This window comes from Chinchilla lanigera, unplaced genomic scaffold (assembly GCF_000276665.1).
Source record: "Chinchilla lanigera isolate Chin_1 unplaced genomic scaffold, ChiLan1.0 scaffold00057, whole genome shotgun sequence".
Lineage (NCBI taxonomy): Eukaryota > Metazoa > Chordata > Mammalia > Rodentia > Chinchillidae > Chinchilla > Chinchilla lanigera.
In genome coordinates, this window is record NW_004955458.1 from 5,280,752 (window position 1) to 5,298,993 (window position 18,242).

At 50.0% G+C, this 18,242-nt stretch overlaps 1 protein-coding gene across 1 annotated transcript in view; it reads left to right on the forward strand.

Annotated features, from left to right (window-relative positions):
- The window catches only part of Kif5a (kinesin family member 5A), a 46,689-nt gene that overhangs the window by 16,478 nt on the left and 11,969 nt on the right, over positions 1-18,242 (forward strand). Inside the window, exons 2-19 of the mRNA XM_005397522.2 lie at positions 7,268-7,355; positions 7,441-7,514; positions 7,871-7,975; positions 8,223-8,271; positions 8,823-8,878; positions 9,050-9,137; positions 9,337-9,461; positions 10,102-10,206; positions 10,379-10,527; positions 10,655-10,803; positions 10,970-11,145; positions 13,463-13,531; positions 14,037-14,243; positions 14,508-14,654; positions 15,644-15,832; positions 16,316-16,433; positions 16,951-17,015; positions 17,130-17,239. Of these exons, the coding sequence (XP_005397579.1) occupies positions 7,268-7,355; positions 7,441-7,514; positions 7,871-7,975; positions 8,223-8,271; positions 8,823-8,878; positions 9,050-9,137; positions 9,337-9,461; positions 10,102-10,206; positions 10,379-10,527; positions 10,655-10,803; positions 10,970-11,145; positions 13,463-13,531; positions 14,037-14,243; positions 14,508-14,654; positions 15,644-15,832; positions 16,316-16,433; positions 16,951-17,015; positions 17,130-17,239 (2,069 nt within the window). The remainder of the gene's footprint in view (positions 1-7,267; positions 7,356-7,440; positions 7,515-7,870; positions 7,976-8,222; positions 8,272-8,822; positions 8,879-9,049; positions 9,138-9,336; positions 9,462-10,101; positions 10,207-10,378; positions 10,528-10,654; positions 10,804-10,969; positions 11,146-13,462; positions 13,532-14,036; positions 14,244-14,507; positions 14,655-15,643; positions 15,833-16,315; positions 16,434-16,950; positions 17,016-17,129; positions 17,240-18,242) is intronic.

An 18,242-nucleotide genomic window follows, 5' to 3' on the forward strand; every position in this document is an offset into this window, starting at 1 on the left:
ACACACACACACACCTTTTGCAGCACTGGACCTTGAACTCAGGGCCTTGTGCTTGCTAGGTAAGTGTTCCACCATTGAGCTACTTTTCAGGCTAGTTTAAGTACTATTCTGAGGCAAGACTAAGTTACTTCAGCTGTTCTTGAACTTGTGGTCCTCCTACTTCCTCCTGAATGGCTGGGATTATAGGCATGCACCACTTCACCTGGCCCCTCATTCCTTTCTTGAAGGAAGACCCATATTATAGATTTCTTTCACAAAGCAAGAGCTTGTGTTACTGTTTCTATCACAGTTTTAGGAGAATATAGATTTCATTTACACCATAGGGAACATACTACAGTCATACCTTTGTACTGGACTAATTTGAAATCCATCATTTGTTTGTTTGGCACTTTGTTTTGTTTTTGTTTTTGTCTTTTTGAGACAGGGTCTCGCTATGCCGTTCAGGCTGGACTTGAGCTCACTTTGTAGCCCATGCTGGTCTTGAACTTGGAACGATCCTCCTGCCTCAGCCTCCTTAATGCTGGGATTACAAGCATACGCCACTAAGCCTGGCCATTTGTTTGGTACTTTGTGAACAAGCTAGAACTGGGTGTCAGTTGCCTCTGACTGGCTGCCCTTTTCAGCCAGAACTGCCTTTTTGATACTTATAGTGCTTCCTAAAACCAATTTATGTGCTGCAACAGAACTGCTCCCCGCAGTACACTTCAGTTTCTCAGTTGCCCAGTTAATAGCTCCTGTTGCAGTTCTGGTTGCTTCTGTCTCTTAGAAATGGCTGGTCACTGTGATGCATATTGTAAGAAGCAAAGACAGCCAAGCTCTCTGTCTCTGTACCCCACCTTTTGCGACCCCATAAAAACCTCCCTCCCTGGGTCTTTAGGGCCTGACATTCTGAGGGACAATAGAGTCCCTGTCAGTGCCCACCTGATATTAAATAAATCTACCTCCAAATCCTGGGTGTTGTTTTTGTGTTTCTGCTTGCTGTTGGTGGTGTGTTGGCCAGGAAGACCAGCCGTGCTGACCTCTTTTGGTGACTGCTGTGGCCCTCGTGGATGAAGCCAGGACCTCTCTAGGTCCTGATAGGAAGGCACGCCCTTGAGATTTCTCAAGTCCCCTTGGAGGTCTGTAGGAGGATTCCTGGCTGCACGCTCAAGCAGCTCACATCGACCCCGAAGGGAGAAGGACCCAGTCTGTCTGTATGTCGGTCTGTCTGCCTGCCTGATTCTAGTAAGACCACCAAGGGCACCTCAGTTATTCTGTCAGTCCTGTTCAGCTTGAGGAGAAGGACAGTCTTATTTCTTTTTCCTTGTCTTTTTTTGAGACAGGGTCTCAATATGTAGTTCAGTCTGGCTTTGAGCTCACTTTGTAGCCCAGGCTGGCCTTGAACTTGCAAAGATCCTCCTGCCTCAGCCTCCCAAGCGCTGGGATTACAGGCATGCGCCACCACACCCGGCTTCAGAAGGGGAGTCTAGTCAACTAGTCAGGACCACCCTCAAGGGAGGGAGTTGGAATGTTTAACCCCTGAGTGCCTGTTGAATGAATGTGTGAATGAGTGGAACAGACAGCATAAGCAATAGGCTGCTCCATCTGTGCACCAAGGCTGGGAAGCCCTGCTCGTCGTGGCAGGTTGGGCTCTCATCTGTGGTTCTGTGGTGATTGACATGTGGACTGACAGAGGCCTCACACCCTCCTTAGCTGAATTATACCTAAGTCCTCACAGGGGCGTGGCCAGGCAGCCATCTGAATGGTCTCTCTCTGAGGGGCACCCACCTTTTGTCTGTTGTACCATCATTCAACGGTATACAACACACATGTAGGAAATCAGAGGTGAAAATTAGTCAAAGCCCACAGTCCCTGACCGCAGGAAAAAAGCTTTTACAGAATTAAAAATGATAGTGAATTTTTTGTTTGTTTGTTTGTTTTTTCCAGTACTGGGAATTGAACTCAGGACCTTGTGCTTGCCAGGCAGGCGCTGTGCTGCTGAGCTAAATCCCCAACTTTTTTTTTTTTCCGGTACTGGGAATCAAACTCATGACCTTGCGCTCACCAGGCTGGTGCTGTGCCGCTGAGCTAAATCCCCAACCCCTACAGAGTTAAAAATGAAACCAAACCACTCCTTGCATCTCAAAGAAAAAAAAAAAGGAAAGTGAGGCCCATTTTTCCTGAGACTTCCACCTTGGCACCCTCATCAGGCACCACGGTTGCTGCCAACACCCATAGCTTCACTCCCTGCTCCCGACTTGTCTACTTCCAGCCAACTGATCTGGTTCCAGCCGGCCATTGCCTGCATTCAGCCACAGAGACCCTCCCTCTGGAGCCTTCTGCTTCTCTCCTGCTCAGATGGCATCATCTAACGCCCACCCGAGATGACAGTCAGCAATTCCTTCTGAGTTCCACATTTTGCCTGAGGAAAAATTGGACCGTCAGCCCTGACGAATGAGTTGCCATGGCCTTTCCAAAGGTCTCTTCACCTAGAGACAACCCAGTTGAGTGCTTCTCGAAGACATCAAAGAAGGAAGACAAAAAGCCCATCAAGTACTGTTACCCAGAAACCTGATTTTTAAAAACACCTGATGTCCATAAGAAAACCCCGTCTGACAGATGACTATACCCCCAGCTGTGAGTTATAAGAGCTATACAACAATAAATGCCCCCTCCATCTGTGAGACATAAAGAAACCTGACTCTCCAGGCCTACCTCAGCCTGAACCTCTCCTCACCCTGCAAGCCCTGGACGGATAGGACAGCCCAAGCTCTATCAGATTGGGCCTGAGAGCCTGCAGTCATTACCAAAGCCAGGGACAAACCTGTGACTTTCCTGGTAGACAACAGAACAGAGCTCTCTGCCTTCAAAAGACCCCTCTGTCAGAAAGTTAACATCACTGGGGCAACTGGGACTCTTGCCTCTCAGCCCTTCTGCCAGACACAAACTTGCAGCCTGGGAGGACATCTCACCAAACGTGAATTCCTGTTACCAAGCCAGTCAGCCTCCCTCTTGTTGAACCATACACTCTCCCTGAGAGGAAGATGACACGGATAACTGCAGTCCTAAAATTCTGAAAATTCTCCTCCCAGAGGTATGAGGAAGACTCACCTCCAGGCCTAACCACCACCCATGCTCCAGCCACACCTCGGCCTCCTAAAGCAGTTTGGGATCCTGCTGGACTGTTAATCACCTTACCGCACTTCCCTCCTCCCAGTAAAAATGCCTAATGGAGAGTACCAACCAGTGCAAGATCTCCATGCCATCAACAACATCGCCATCACCTTGCACTCTGCAGTTCCTGACCCATACACCCTTTCTGGACTGTTCTAGATGTAAGAGATGCCTTCTTCTGCTTGAGAGTTGCTCCCATGAGCCCTTTCAACTGGGAAAGTCCTGAAACCAAAAGCCAGCTCGCCCGGACTCAATCGCCATAAGGGGTTAAGAGCTCTCCCACTATTTTGGGGGAGGCTCTGAGGACAGGTTAGGCCAAGCCACCAGCACCTTTTCTCCGAGACACCCTGTTTCTCTGTCCCTTTCAGCTCCACCATGGTCTCCCGAGCAAACAGTATAGACTGTCAAACTGCTACAGTACACCTCTCCTGCCTGTAAAGCCAGTTCAGGATCTCTGAATTGATAATGCCACCATGATTGCCTCCGTATACACTGTGTCAGTCTTCTGCCACCCACAGCCTGCTGGTACACCTGCCTGGACCTAAAGAATGCCTTCTTCTGCCTTTGATTGGCTCCTGTTAGCCAGCTCCTCTTCACAGCTGACCTGGACTCAACCTCCCAGCGGTTCAAAAACTTGTTTCCTCTTTGAAAAAGCACTTCTGATTAATGACACCCAAGCTGCCTGCTGGAAAGACACAAAAGCTCTGCTATAATATCTGGCAGAAACTGGGTACAAGGAAAAAAAACCCTGCAAATTTCTTGGAGCTGCTGGCTTCTGGAGAATCTGGATCCTTGAGTTCACAAAAAAACGATGATGCGTACTCAGATTGTCAGCCCCAGGGAGCGCCGCATGGCCCTACCTGTGCAAATACTTGGATCCGGTCACTAAGGGCTGCCAACCCCTTTTGCCTTCAGACTCTAATAGGCACTGTCCCTGTGATCAAGAAAGCTGACAGGCTCCCCTTAGGCCAGGACCTAACTGTCCAGGTGCCATATGCTGTACTGGACCTAAAAGTAGAGCCCCTGACAGATGCTGAGTAAACCCTGTTTACAGATGGAAGTAGTTCTGTTAAGAAGGTAGTCCGAAGCCAGGTGTGGTGGTGCACACCTGTAATCCCAGCACTTGGGCGGCAGAGGCAGGAGGGTTGCTGTGAGTATGAGGCTACCCTGGGCTACATAGTGAGTTCAAGGCTTGCCTGCACTGCATAGCAAGACCCTGTCTCAAAAAACAAACAAAAAAAAAGAATGGAGTCTGACAGGCTAGATATGCTATGGTTACCTTGGACAGTTATTTTGGCCAAAGCTCTGCATCCTGCACTATTTGGAAACCTGTTACCAGCAATGCCAGATCTGCACTGCTAAGCCTGCTCCAGAGATCTAATTGACTAGAATATCAACCCTAGCCGGAAAAACCTTACCTGGTACTCCCGGAAGATCAGAGCCAGACCTTCCCCCACTGTTTGTTCTGCAAGCTCAAGCCACAGCTCTGGTACTTGTACCCCTGCAGCCGGCTCAGGCTTCAGCATCTGTGTTACTGACCCTGATCTCCACCTGGAATGACTTAGTGCTTGTCTGTACCTACTCAGGCTGTCCAGGACAACAGAAGCTTGTAGGGTCCTACTGTGAGAAATCATCCCTAGGTATGGCCTACCCTTGACCATTGGCAGAAATAATGGACTGTATTTGTAGCACAGATAACTTAAAATTGGCAGAACTATTAAAGATTAAATAACAATAGCATACAGCATACACCCCACAAAGTTCTAAAAGAGTAAAGAAATAAAACACAGCCCTACAGAAGCAGCTTATAACTAGCTCCACAAAAGTTTAGCTAAAAGACCAGCTATACCTGTAGACATTCCTGCACACATGTATAACCCAGGTGCCTATGAGCCCATCTAGACAATTGCTAGGAATTTACCTGGACAGCTCCTCCGGGGCTCACTGTAAAGAGACAACACACTCAAAGCCCTGCTGTGGTCACTGCAGGTGCTGACCAGTCCACGCACAGCTGAGGATTGCTCCACACCTATTCCCCATGACTTTTGTGCCTTTTCATGCTGTTTACCCCAATCCTTGCTTTCCTGCCGCACTCCTACCTCTGGCTTTTGCCTTAGACTCTATAGATGGTTGCCCCAAGAAAATAAAACAATCAAACACTTGACCAAGATTGATGATTGTCCAAGGTACATTGGACACTCTCCTGGATCAAATTAACTCCCTCACTACCTTGCCAGAGTAATGTTATAGAACAGACAGGCCTAAATTATGTCTCTTCCTAAAAGCAACTTAGAGAAAAACTCTGTAATACAATCTTGGGGACCTTGGCTAGGGTCCATCCTAGGTTTACTGATAACCCTAATGTTACCGCTTCTAGCTGAGCCTTGTCTCAGAAGATCACATGTAATATACCCAGCAAAGATTTGCCAGGGAAATTAAAAGAGGGGAGAAATGTAACAGAACCAGCCTCTCCACCCTCCACAATATACTTCAGTTTCTTAGTTGCCTAGGTAATAGTTCCTGTTACAGTTCCGGTTGCTTCTGTCTCTTAGAAACGGCTGGTCACTGTGATGCACATTGTAAGAAACAACCAAAGACAGCCAAGTTCCCTGCCTCTGTAACCCCCCCTTTTACAACCCCATAAAAACCTCCCTCCTTGGATCTTTGGGGCCTGACATTTTGAGGGACAATTGATTCACTGTCAGTGCCCATCCGATGTTAAATAAAAATCTGCCTCCAAATCCTGGGTGTTGTTTTGGTGTTTCTGCTTGCCGTTGTAGTACCACTGTATAACTACAGTTTTAACTTTGCATCTTCTAATTACTTAATTAAGTAATTTACATTACAGGTGTGTAGCACCACCACTGGCAGCTTTGCATCTTTCACTTTATTTATTTTATTTTTTTTTTTTTAGGTATGATCTCTGTCTTAGTTACTTTTCTGTTGTTGCTGAGACAAAATACCCAACACCCAAAGTTAAAGGAAGGAAAGGTTTATTTAGCTCACAGTTTGTGGAGGTTGCAGTCCATAATCGGCTGGCTCGAAGGCAGGGTGGCTTGGCAGAGGAGCATCACAGAGGAGAAATAATTCGTGGCAGGAGAAGACAGCAAAAGCAAGCCAGGGAAGGAGGAGACAAGCCTCCTTCTGCCCCTTTTATCTTATCCAGACTGCTAGGATTAGGACAGTGCCAATCCAATCAATGGACTGATCCCGGCAATCACCCACCCTTAATACCAGCACCCTTACTCCGATTCATGAGTCAGAATCAGTCTCAAACTCCAGCTTCAGCTACCTCCAAAAAAGTCCTATCTAAACGTGCATGAGGCTTTTGGGGTACATCTAGACACAAGCCATAACAATGTCACTATGTAGTCCAGGCTGGCCTCAAACTCATAGTTACACTTAATGCCCCTTGAGCACCATTTCATATCAAGACATATGGATCATGGAGGAAATTTGTTTTGTTTGTGATGCTGGAGATCGAACCTAGGGCCTAACATTTGCTAGGTAAATGCTCTACCACTGGGCTACATCCCCAACCTAAGAAAGATATTCTTCTTCTAATATTAATTTTTTTAGTTTGTTTTTTTTTGTTTTTTTTTTTTTGAGACAGCATCTCACTGTGTCGTTCCAGCTGGTCTTGGACTTACTATGTAGTCTAGGCTGGCCTTGAACTTGTGGCAGTCCTTCTGCCTCAGCCTCCTGAATGCTGGGATTACAAGTGTGTGCCACCAGGCCTGGCCCAAGGAAGATATTTTTAAACCTTGAGGTACTTTTTTTTTTACCCTTAGTAAATTGTCCTTCACTTTCCACTTCTCATGTTGTCCTATTTGATTTCCTAGGGAAGGGTTTGAGTATGGTGAGTGCTGAGTCACCACACCAAGACAGATCCTTTCACAGTCTCGCTGTGTGATATTCTGCCACACAAACACCGCTCCTGGTGTCAGTATTAAACTTTGGTTCTCTCTCCGGCTTCTCTTATCCTCCAAATTTCCCAGGTAGCAGGATGGGTGAAGACTCGGGGGTCTTTCTCAGGCTGATGGCCAAGTCTGTGGTGTCTCTTTTCCCTCCTGCTCTTCCTGCTTGTGTCTGACATCTTTTATTTCCACTCCAGGGGAAGCCGTATGTCTTCGACCGTGTGTTCCCCCCAAACACGACTCAGGAGCAAGTTTATCATGCGTGTGCCATGCAGATTGTCAAAGGTAAGACATGTGTTTTAAAGTTTTCTCAAACTACCCATTCCCTGTCTCACGTGCCTCCAACAGTATTCTTCATTCTATCTTCTAGATGTCCTTGCTGGCTACAATGGCACCATTTTTGCTTATGGACAGACATCCTCAGGGAAAACACATACCATGGAGGTGAGAGTTCTCCCCGGGGAGGAGGAGTGAGGGTGTTCATAGGAATCTCAGTAGGGGAAGACCTAGGAATCAAGAGCTGCCTGGTCCAAGGCAGACGGGTAGAGAGAATGAACTGAGGGGCAGTGCTATAGGGGAAGTTCAATGGGATCCCTTGAATCTACTGTTTACCCCTACTCTGATTGTCTCCTTTTGATCTGGAAAAGCAGCAAAGAAAGTCCAGGGCACCTCAGTTATTTTCTTCTACTGAAAAGTAGATGTAGTGGGGACCATGTCCTAATTTAGGATGCTGCTCCACAGCACCCCTTTGTGTTCCCCTGCCTACCTCTGAGCTATCTCCTTGCTCCCTCACTCCCCAGGGAAAGCTGCACGACCCCCAGCTGATGGGAATCATTCCTCGGATTGCCAGGGACATCTTCAACCATATCTACTCCATGGATGAGAACCTGGAGTTCCACATCAAGGTGATCTAGACCTGAAGGCTAGGCATCCGCGGATGGGGCTGGGAGGAGGAGGAGGAGGAGGTCTAGAATGAACCCACTGAAAATCCTGGGCTCCCCACTTTGACCCTCCCCTCTGGTTACCTCAGTTCTTCTCCAGCAAGAAGTTCTTTCCTGCCCACCTGCACCCTTTGAGTGGGTTGTGGTAGCTTGAGATCCCTGTGTTAGGTTTGAGCTAAGCTCTCTTCACTTCTCCTTTCTTCCTAACCAGGTTTCTTATTTCGAGATTTACCTGGACAAGATTCGTGACCTTCTGGATGGTGAGTGTTTAGCATCACTGGGTTAGGAGGGGGGAGAGGACTAGGGAGTTGATTGCTGTTTGGCCCATGGGATACGCCTGAGTTCCTGGGCTTCACTCTCCAAGAATTTCCAAGAATTCAGAGTGGGAAGATGAGCTTCAAGTCCAGGCCTACACATAGTCTTATGGGAGCAGGAGTTTTGGAACTGGAGCCCTGAAGATGAGGAGGAGGAGGGGTGGGAGGTGCTGAGCGCTCAGCATGAAGGTGGAGTTCAGGCTTCACCAGGGAGTCTCCCTCTCTTCAGCACAAAGAAGCAGCCACCGGGCCAGGTGTGGTGGCGCACTCGTGTAATCCCAACACTCGGGAGGCTGAGGCAGGAAGCTCGCTGCAAGTTCAAGGCCAGCTTGGGCTACAAAGTGAGCTCAAGGCCAAACTGAACTGCACAGCGAGACCCTGTCTCGGAAAGACAAAACAAAACAAAACAAAGAAGCAGCCACCATCTGAGTGGACTGCAGGGTGCAGGGGCTGGGTGGACGCGCTGGCCTTGCTCACCCTGTATTGTCTTGATTCAGTGACCAAGACCAACCTGTCTGTGCACGAGGACAAGAACCGGGTGCCGTTCGTCAAGGTGAGAGCGGGGCAGACCAGTGTATGGGGGGCGCGGGCACGAGTTCCAGGTGGGGAAAGTGAGATGGGCCAGGGGGCCAGGAGCGTCTGCAGACTTGGAGAAGATCCTGTCAGGCTGGCAGTTTAATGTGCAGACCAGAGTTTATGGGTCCCTGTCCATTCCTCCCTACAGGGTTGTACTGAGCGCTTTGTGTCTAGCCCGGAGGAGATCCTGGATGTGATTGACGAGGGGAAATCGAACCGTCACGTGGCCGTCACGAGTGAGTGGGGCTACAAGGGACCCTTGAGTCTGGCGGTCACCTCTCTTCTGTGCCCCTGTGGGAGAGTGAGCAGGGAGGACTGTGGTCCAGAGGAGGGCCGCCGGCTCTGAGGCCCCCTCTGTCTCGGTGGGGATGGCAGCCGGCGGGAGCCGAGCTCCGCGCGGGTTGGTGCATTCCCGTCTCTCCCCGGCTCCTGCAGACATGAACGAACACAGCTCTCGCAGCCACAGCATCTTCCTCATCAACATCAAGCAGGAGAACATGGAAACGGAGCAGAAGCTCAGCGGGAAGCTGTACCTCGTGGACCTGGCGGGGAGCGAGAAGGTTGGGGGTCCTGTGGGCTAGGGTGAGGTGGGTCGAGAAGGAAGCCTGGCGGGAAGGTGCCTTTTTTTTCCATTAAAACTTTTTTTTGGATTGAGATAGGGTCTCCCTTTGTAGATCAGGCTGCCCTTGAACTTGAGGTGATCCTCCTGCCTCAGCCTCCCGAGTGCTGGGATTACAGGCGTACGCCACCATGCCCGGCCTTAAAGAACCTTTTTAAATTGAAATAGAATTCATATTCCAGAAAGTTTGCTATTTTAAAGTGTATCGTTCAGAGGGTTTGGTATGTTCACAAGGGTGCACAGCCAGCCCCGCTGTATAATTCCAGGACATTTTCCTTACCCGGTCACAGTCACTTCCTGTCCTCCCCGACACCCGATCCTCGGAAGCCACTAATCTACTCTCTGTCTGAATTTGCCCACCCTGACTATTTCACATAAACAGAATTAAATAACATGGCGGGGCCTTTGGAGAGCGAGTTGAGGGGGTGAAGGAAGGGTCTTCCCTGGCTCTGGCCAACCATCTCTTACTCTGTCGTCTCTCATTCCCTCCCCTTTTCTTGGGCTGGGCCCCCTAAGTTGGAAGAGTCGGTGAGGATCCTTACAAAGGCTCACGAGACACTCATCCCTTAATGCTCTGGCAGGTCAGCAAAACCGGAGCCGAAGGAGCCGTGCTGGATGAGGCAAAGAACATCAACAAGTCGCTGTCCGCCCTGGGCAATGTGATCTCCGCCCTGGCCGAGGGCACCGTAAGCGCCCCTGGGTGCCCTCCGCCCCTCCCTCCGAGCCCACCTGCGCCTCCTCCCTCCCTCCCTCCAAAGCCCAGCTTCCGGGGTTTGCTCGGTTCCCATTCGGCACCACCGTTCTTTCTGAACCCCTGTTGAATTTATCTTTCTGATTCGCGGTCTCCCTCCTTCCCAGAAAAGCTACGTGCCCTACCGTGACAGCAAAATGACCCGGATCCTCCAGGACTCTCTGGGAGGAAACTGCCGGACCACCATGTTCATCTGCTGTTCGCCGTCCAGTTACAATGATGCAGAGACCAAGTCCACCCTGATGTTTGGGCAGCGGTCAGTGGCAGAGTCCGCCGAGGGAGCGCTGGCGCCCAGCCCCCGTCTCAGCCCCTCTAGCTGTCCCAGCCAGTGTCCCCAGGCCAAAGGCAGGTCACATCTCCTTGTTTCTCTCGTCTTCACCCAGGGCAAAAACCATTAAGAACACCGCCTCAGTGAACCTGGAGTTGACTGCCGAGCAGTGGAAGAAGAAATATGAGAAGGAAAAGGAGAAGACCAAGGCCCAGAAGGAGACCATCGCGAAGCTGGAGGCTGAGCTGAGCCGCTGGCGCAATGGTTAGCGGGGAGCCTGCGGGCATGGTGGGAGGAGGTGGGCGTGGTGGGAGGAGGCGGCGGGCGGCTCGGCACTGCGCGGGGGTCCTGGCGTGGAGGAATGGAGGAGGAAGCGTTCTGTCTGCACTCGGCTTCGTCTTCAGCTCTCCCTTCGCTCTGCCCCTGCCAGGAGAGAACGTGCCTGAGACCGAGCGCCTGGCTGGGGAAGAGGCGGCCCTGGGAGCCGAGCTGTGTGAGGAGACCCCTGTGAACGACAACTCGTCCATCGTGGTGCGCATCGCGCCGGAGGAGCGGCAGAAGTACGAGGAGGAGATCCGCCGCCTCTACAAGCAGCTCGACGACAAGGTGAGGGCGCGGGGACGGGAAGGCGGGGGACTGAGACAGTTCCCTTATACCACCTTTTTCTCATTTTACTTTTTTTGGTACCGGGAATCGAACTCAGGACCGCTTGCTTTTGAGACAGGTGCTGCGCCGCTGAGCTATATCCCCAACCCCTCTCTTTCTCTCTTTAAAAGGGATAAATAATTCCTTATTGCAAAGGTAGAAAGTAAATAAAAATGTAGAAAGTTAAAACCGCCCATCACGCTGCCATTCAGAGATAATATTTTGCTGTTAACATTTTGCTATTCTCCTTAAATGAACGATGCAATTGAGATAGCCTGTTTCTTTTTTTTTTTTTTTTTCTTTTACTGGGAATCAAATTCAGGACCTTGTGCTTGCCAGGCAGGTGCTGTGCCACTGAGCTATATCTCCGGCCCGGGATAGCCCACATATATGATTTTGCATCCATTTTTTTCATTCAACATATTATGAACAATTTTCTACTTAAAAATTGTTTGTGCCTTTTAAAAGGCTGCCTACAAGTCCATTTATGAAGACATACTTAACCATTCATTTATTACAAGGCTTGCACACCACTTGGGAGGCTGAGGCAGGAGGATTGTTGTGAGTTTGAGACCAGCCTGGGCTACAAAGTGAGCTCAAAGCCAGCCTGAACTGAATAGTGAGACTCTGTCTCAAAAAAAGGCAATAAATAAATAAATAAATAAATAAAAATAAATATTGCAAGGCTTGCAGTTTTTGTTATTTTAAGTAAGTTGGAAATGACTATCTTTTATATATAAGACTTTGCTTTTTTTTTTTTCTTTTTTTCTTTTCAGTACTGAGTATCAAACCCAGGGATTCATGCATGCTAGGCAAGTGCTCAAGAGCTGGTCTACATCCCCAACCCTTTTTGTTTGTTTGTTTTGAGATAAGGTCTTGCTATGTAGCCCAGGCTGGCCTTGAACTCGTGCTGATCCTCCTGCTTCAGCTTCCTGAGTGTGGGGATTACTTATAGGCATGTGCCACCACACTGGTTTTGTTTTTTTATTTTTACTTTGGAGATGTGGGCTTGCTAAATTGCCTAGGCTGGCCTTGAACCTGCAATGCTCCTGCCTCAGCCTCCTGCACTACCACACATGGCTACGACTTAGCTTTTTTTGAGGTGAGTCTTGCTTTGTAGTGCAGGCTGACTTTGTTTGGTTTTTTTTTTTTTTTTTGGTCTTTTTGAGACGATCTCGCTATGTAGCTCAGGCTGGTGTTGAGCTCACTTTCTAGCTCAGGCTGGTCTTGAACTCACAGTGATCCTCCTGCCTCAGACTCCTGAGTGCAGGGATTACAGGCGTGCGCCACCACACCCGGCAGTGCAGGCTGACTTTGAACTCACTGTGTAGCCCAGGCTGTCCTCAAACTTGCAGCAGTCTTCCTGCCTCAGCCTTCCAAGTACTGGAAGTACAGGTGTGCACCAGCACGCCTGGCTCTAAGACTTAGCTTTTGAATGACTGGGTTAAAAGGAAGTGTTAGAGTGGAATTTCTAGTTAAAAGATACGAATATTTAAAGGCTTTTACTGGCTGGTGCAGTGGCACATGCCCAGCTACTCAGGAAGGTAAGACAGAAGGACGAGGTTTGAGGCTGGTGTGGGCAATCTAGGAAGACCTTGTCTCACAATAAAAAACAAGATAAAGGGCTAGGGATATAGATCAGTGGCACAGCACCTGCCTGGCAAGTGCAAGGTCCTGAGTTTGATACAAAAAACAATAATAATAATACAATAAAATAAGAACAAAATGGGGGCTGGGGATTTAGCTCAGCGGCAAAGCAGCTGCCTGGCAAGTGCAAGGTCCTGAGTTTGATACAAAAAACAATAATAATAATACAATAAAATAAGAACAAAATGATGCCAGGGATGGTGGTGTACACTTATAATCTCAGCACTCCAGAGGCTGAGGCAGGAAGATTGCCATGAGTTTGAGGCCAGTCTGGGCTACATAATGGGGTCCTGTCTCAAAAAAAAAAAAAAGATGGGGCTGTAACTCAGTGCGAAGGCTCTGGGTTTAGTCCTCAGTAGCACACGCACATACACACACACCAAAAACAAACAGAATAAAGGCTTTTGCTATGAATCGTCAAGGTTCTATTAACTTCCTCGGAGAAAGGAATCTAAAGCTAAGAACTGGAGTCAGAGAAAGAAGGTGAGAAAGACATCTGCGTAGCCTGTGAACTTCCTAGCTCAGAACCCAAACTGTTAGGATTTCGCTCAGGATCCCACCTCTCCCCTTGCCCCAGAACTCCGAACTGGAAGGAATGGCTTCCCTCACCAGGGCCCCCTTGCCTCCACAGGACGATGAGATCAACCAGCAGAGCCAGCTCATCGAGAAGCTCAAGCAGCAGATGCTGGACCAGGAGGAGGTAACGGGAAGGGAGAAGACGCTGGAGGGAGGGGCTTTGTGTTCATCCCTACGAGACATGAAGAGACGTCTTTAAATAAAATCTGGCCGGGCATGGTGGCGCACGCCTGTCATCCCAGCACTCGGGAGGCTGAGGCAGGAGGATTGTTGTGTATTCGAGACCAGCCTAGGCTACAAAGTGAGCTCAAGGCCAGCCTGAACTGCATAGCGAGACTCTGTCTCAATAAATAAAAAAATAAGTAAAATCTGATGGAAGAAAGGACATTCTGCTCAGGGCTTTCACCGCACCCCCGCCCCTCAACTACCGGAGTCTGGAAACTTCACTGGGGCTGTTCTTGAAGTCCAGATGTTGGAGAAGCCCAGGCGCTTCTGCATTCTATTTCCTGATTTCTGTGGGCCCGACGCCCACCTCTGGACTCGATTTGGTGGGGGCTCAGCTTCCCTAGACTCAGGGGCCGTGGAAGTGAGCATGAGTAACAGCTCCCTCACACGCGTCTTCTGTGAAGCTGCTGGTGTCCACCCGAGGAGACAACGAGAAGGTGCAGCGGGAGCTGAGCCACCTGCAGTCGGAGAATGACGCCGCGAAGGAAGAGGTGAAGGAGGTGCTGCAGGCCCTGGAGGAGCTGGCGGTGAACTACGACCAGAAGTCCCAGGAGGTGGAGGAGAAGAGCCAGCAGAACCAGCTTCTGGTGGATGAGCTGTCCCAGAAGGTGGTGCGTGGCCTGCGAGCATGCCGAGGGCCCCCTGACCCCAGCCCCTCTTCCGCGCCCAAGGCGTGTGGTCCTCCTGTGTGCACAGCAGGCCCGTGTGTCGTGGTGCTCTCTCGCTCTGCGACTGCACTTGGCCCTCCTGGTCCTTCTGCCTTGCAGACACTCCTGCGGGGCCTGTGCTCCTCCCGTGGAAGCCCTCGGGGTCATGCCTGAAGTGGGGAGGGGAGAAGGCGGTGGCGGTGGGAATGACATGAGGGCTGTCCTCAGGCCACCATGCTGTCTCTGGAGTCTGAGCTGCAGCGGCTCCAGGAGGTCAGTGGACACCAGCGGAAGCGAATTGCTGAGGTGCTGAACGGGCTGATGAAAGACCTGAGTGAGTTCAGTGTCATCGTGGGCAACGGCGAGATTAAGCTGGTGAGTGTGTGTGTGGTGGGGGAGATGGCAGTCCTGTGCAGGAGCGCCAGGGAGGGGCCATCCAGCCCTCTGGGACACGGAGAAAGCTGGGCCAGAGGACAAGGAAATGTGGTCTCAGGCTAGACTCAGGAAGCCAGATAGAGGTTTGTAGAGGCTCAACTGAAAAATACATTCTACAGTATACAAATAAAAGCTGGCGTGGTGGCGCACGCCTGTAATCCCAGCACTCAGGAGGCTGAGGCAGGAGGATTGTTGCAAGTTTGAGATCAACCTGGGCTACAAGGTGAGCTCAAGGCCAGCCTGAACTGCATAAGAAGACCTTGTCTCAAGAAGACAAAAAAAAAGAAGAAGAAAGTATACAAATAAATAAAGAAGCAATAAAGATGAACTCATAGCAGGACCTAGAAGTGGGGAGAAGGTTAAGAAAGACATATGCAAATCTGTGCAAGTAAGAGTGAGAGACCTGGGTGATAAAGCAGATCTATTTGTCTCGAAAAGAAAGTCAAGCGAGGCATGTGGTGGACACCTGTAGTCTCAGCTTCTCTGGAGACTAAGGCAGGAGGTTTGCTTCAGCTCAGGAGTTTGAAACTAGTCTGGAGCACTCAGGAGGCTGAGGCAGGAGGATTGTTGCAAGTTTGAGACCAGCCTGGGCTACAAAGTGAGTTCAAGGCCAGCTTGAACTGCATAAGGAGACCCTGTCTCAAAAAAAAAAAAAGAAACCAGTCTGGGCAAACAAAGCAAGACCCTGACTCAAAAAGAAAATCATATTGCTCTTTAAGGTGGATGAAGAGGACTGTGGGAATTGAATCTTTACGTCCAGATAAAGAGCTTTAGTGTGAAATGCCACGTGATAGAAAGCCACTCGTGGTCATTTGGAAATGTCCATCCCACCCGAGGCTCTGCATGTGGGTTGTGCAAAACATGGAAGGGAGTGGGTTACAGCCTCCCTGCGGCACGGAAGCAACTTCTCCTCCTCTGCCCACTCTCAGCCGGTGGAGATCAGCGGGGCCATCGAGGAGGAGTTCACCGTGGCCCGACTTTACATCAGCAAAATCAAATCGGAGGTCAAGTCAGTGGTCAAACGGTGTCGGCAGCTGGAGAACCTGCAGGTGGAGTGTCACCGCAAGATGGAAGTGACCGGGCGGGAGCTGTCGTCCTGCCAGCTCCTCATCTCCCAGGTGAGTGCCTGACGGGGAGAGCACCTGGGTGCCGTGGGAGAAAGAAGACTGTTTTTGGTTATGGGTAAAACTCCCAACACACAACCTTGGGGCTGGGGGTTTAGCTCAGCGGCACAGCGCCTGCCTGGCAAGCGCAAGGTCGTGAGTTCGATTCCCGGTACCGGAAGAAAAAAAACAAAACAAAACAAAAAACCACAACCTCTATGTCAGCATCCTGGGGTCAGCTGAAACCAAGGGCGGAAAGCTAGCAGCGCGGAGGGGAAGCACTGGCAAAAAGAGTGAAGGAGTTCAAGGAGTACGCTCTCTGAGCTGAGAGTCTAAAGGAAGACTCTGGGAATAGCCCCTGGCCCTTCCTCCTCCGGGAAGGCACAGCAGGAGGGGAGAGCTTGGGAGGAGAGCTGGGGTACATAGAGGTGTGTGCTGCTGCTTGGGGCTGTGTCCTTTGCTCCAATTGTCTTTCTCTTGCCGACTGTCTTCCTCCAGCACGAGGCCAAGATCCGCTCGCTCACGGAGTACATGCAGAGTGTGGAGCTAAAGAAGCGGCACCTGGAAGAGTCCTATGACTCCCTGAGTGATGAGCTGGCCAAGCTCCAGGCCCAGGGTGAGACCTTTGTAGACCTCCATCCCACCCGTCCTGGCACCTAAGGTCCTAGGGGGCGGGGAGGGAAAGTCACAAACCTCAGAAGAAACCGCTGGGCGTGGTGGCACATGCCTGTAACCCCAGCACTTGGGAGGCTGAGGCAGGAGGATCTTTGCAAGTTTGAGACCAGCCTGGGCTACAAAGTGAGCTCGGCCAGTCTGAACTGCAAAGTGAGACTGTTTCAAAAAGATAAAAAAAAGAAGAAGAAAAAAAGAAACCACCCAACAGCCCCTCACCCAAAGGATCAGCCTGAACTGTAGATGCCGACTCAGGCCATTGAGCCAAGCTTTTGCATGTAGATTTTATGGGAATCATAATCCCTCCCATCCTCTGTGTCCCTGTCATATCAGACTGGACTCTCCTAACCCAGAAGAACATCCTGGGTCTGTCCCCAGCCCGGCCGGGAGCTCTGTCTCAACATGAAGTTCTCTCTGTAGGAGGCGGGTTTGATACACGCTTCCTTCCCTTTTTCCCTTAGAAACGGTACATGAAGTGGCTCTGAAGGACAAGGAGCCGGACACACAGGATGCAGACGACGTGAAGGTGAGCAGGGAGGTGTGGGGGTGACTGGAGCCTGGTAGGCTGCGGGCTGTGCTCGCTCTCATAGAACTTGTACCTGGGAGTCTGGCTCTGAGCTTAGGGGGGCGCTGTTTGCAGAAGGCCCTGGAACTGCAGATGGAGACCCATCGGGAGGCGCATCACCGGCAGCTGGCCCGGCTCCGGGATGAGATCAACGAGAAGCAGAAGACCATTGATGAACTCAAAGAGTAAGGACCTGAGAGGGTGGCTGTCATCTCTACCACGTCTTCTTACCTTGCTGTGTCCACTCAGATCCTCCTTCAGGACTGGATTCTTTAACTTTCACATGTCATTTCCCATTCCCTACGGTGGCGCACGCCTGTAATCCCAGCATTCAGGAGGCTGAGGCAGGAGGATGGTTGTGAGTTAGAGGCCAGCCCGGGCTACAAAGTGAGCTCAAGGCCAGCCTGAACTGCATAGCGAGACCCTGTCTCAAAAAGACCACACACAAAAAAATAACAAACATGTCATTCCCCAACAATGACATAACTTTGCAGTGCAGCTCCAGGAGACACCAGGAGTAAGGACTAGTCCCCATCCTTGAGGGAAGCTCAGGGCTTCTTACTGTCCTGGAGACAGACCGTGACATGAGTTGCTGGAGGTAAAAGCGTCACCTTTTTTGTCTTAAACTACCGTTTTTGGTACATTTTAGATATCCATAATGATCACATTCACCACAGTGAATTTGTACCTGTACATGGTATATTTCTTTTTTGGTGCTGGGAATCGAACTCAGGACCTTGCACTTGCCAGGCAGGTGCTTGTGCTGCTGAACTATATCCTCAGCCCATAGCATATCTTGATTCTTCTTTTTCCCCCATTTCCCTCTCCTCCCTTCAACACTTCTTCCCTCCTTATTTACAAAAGCGTTGTTTCCACTTTTTCCTTCTCTTTTTTCCTTTTCTTTCTTTCCGTCTTCCCCCTCCCACTTGAACATTTTCTTCCTCTTTCACAATGTCTGTTAAACATTTTGGTCCTTAGTCACACTTTCCGTGTCTCCCACCAGAGAAATCATGCAACATTTGAACATGTGTGTCCAATTTATTTCACATAAGAGCATGGTCTCAGGTGCATCTATTTGCCTAGAAATGTCTCAAGCTTATCCTCCTTTATGGCTGAGTAGTACTCCATTATATAAAAACCTCAGATCTTCTTTATCAGTTCATCAGTTGATGGACATTTGGGCTGTTT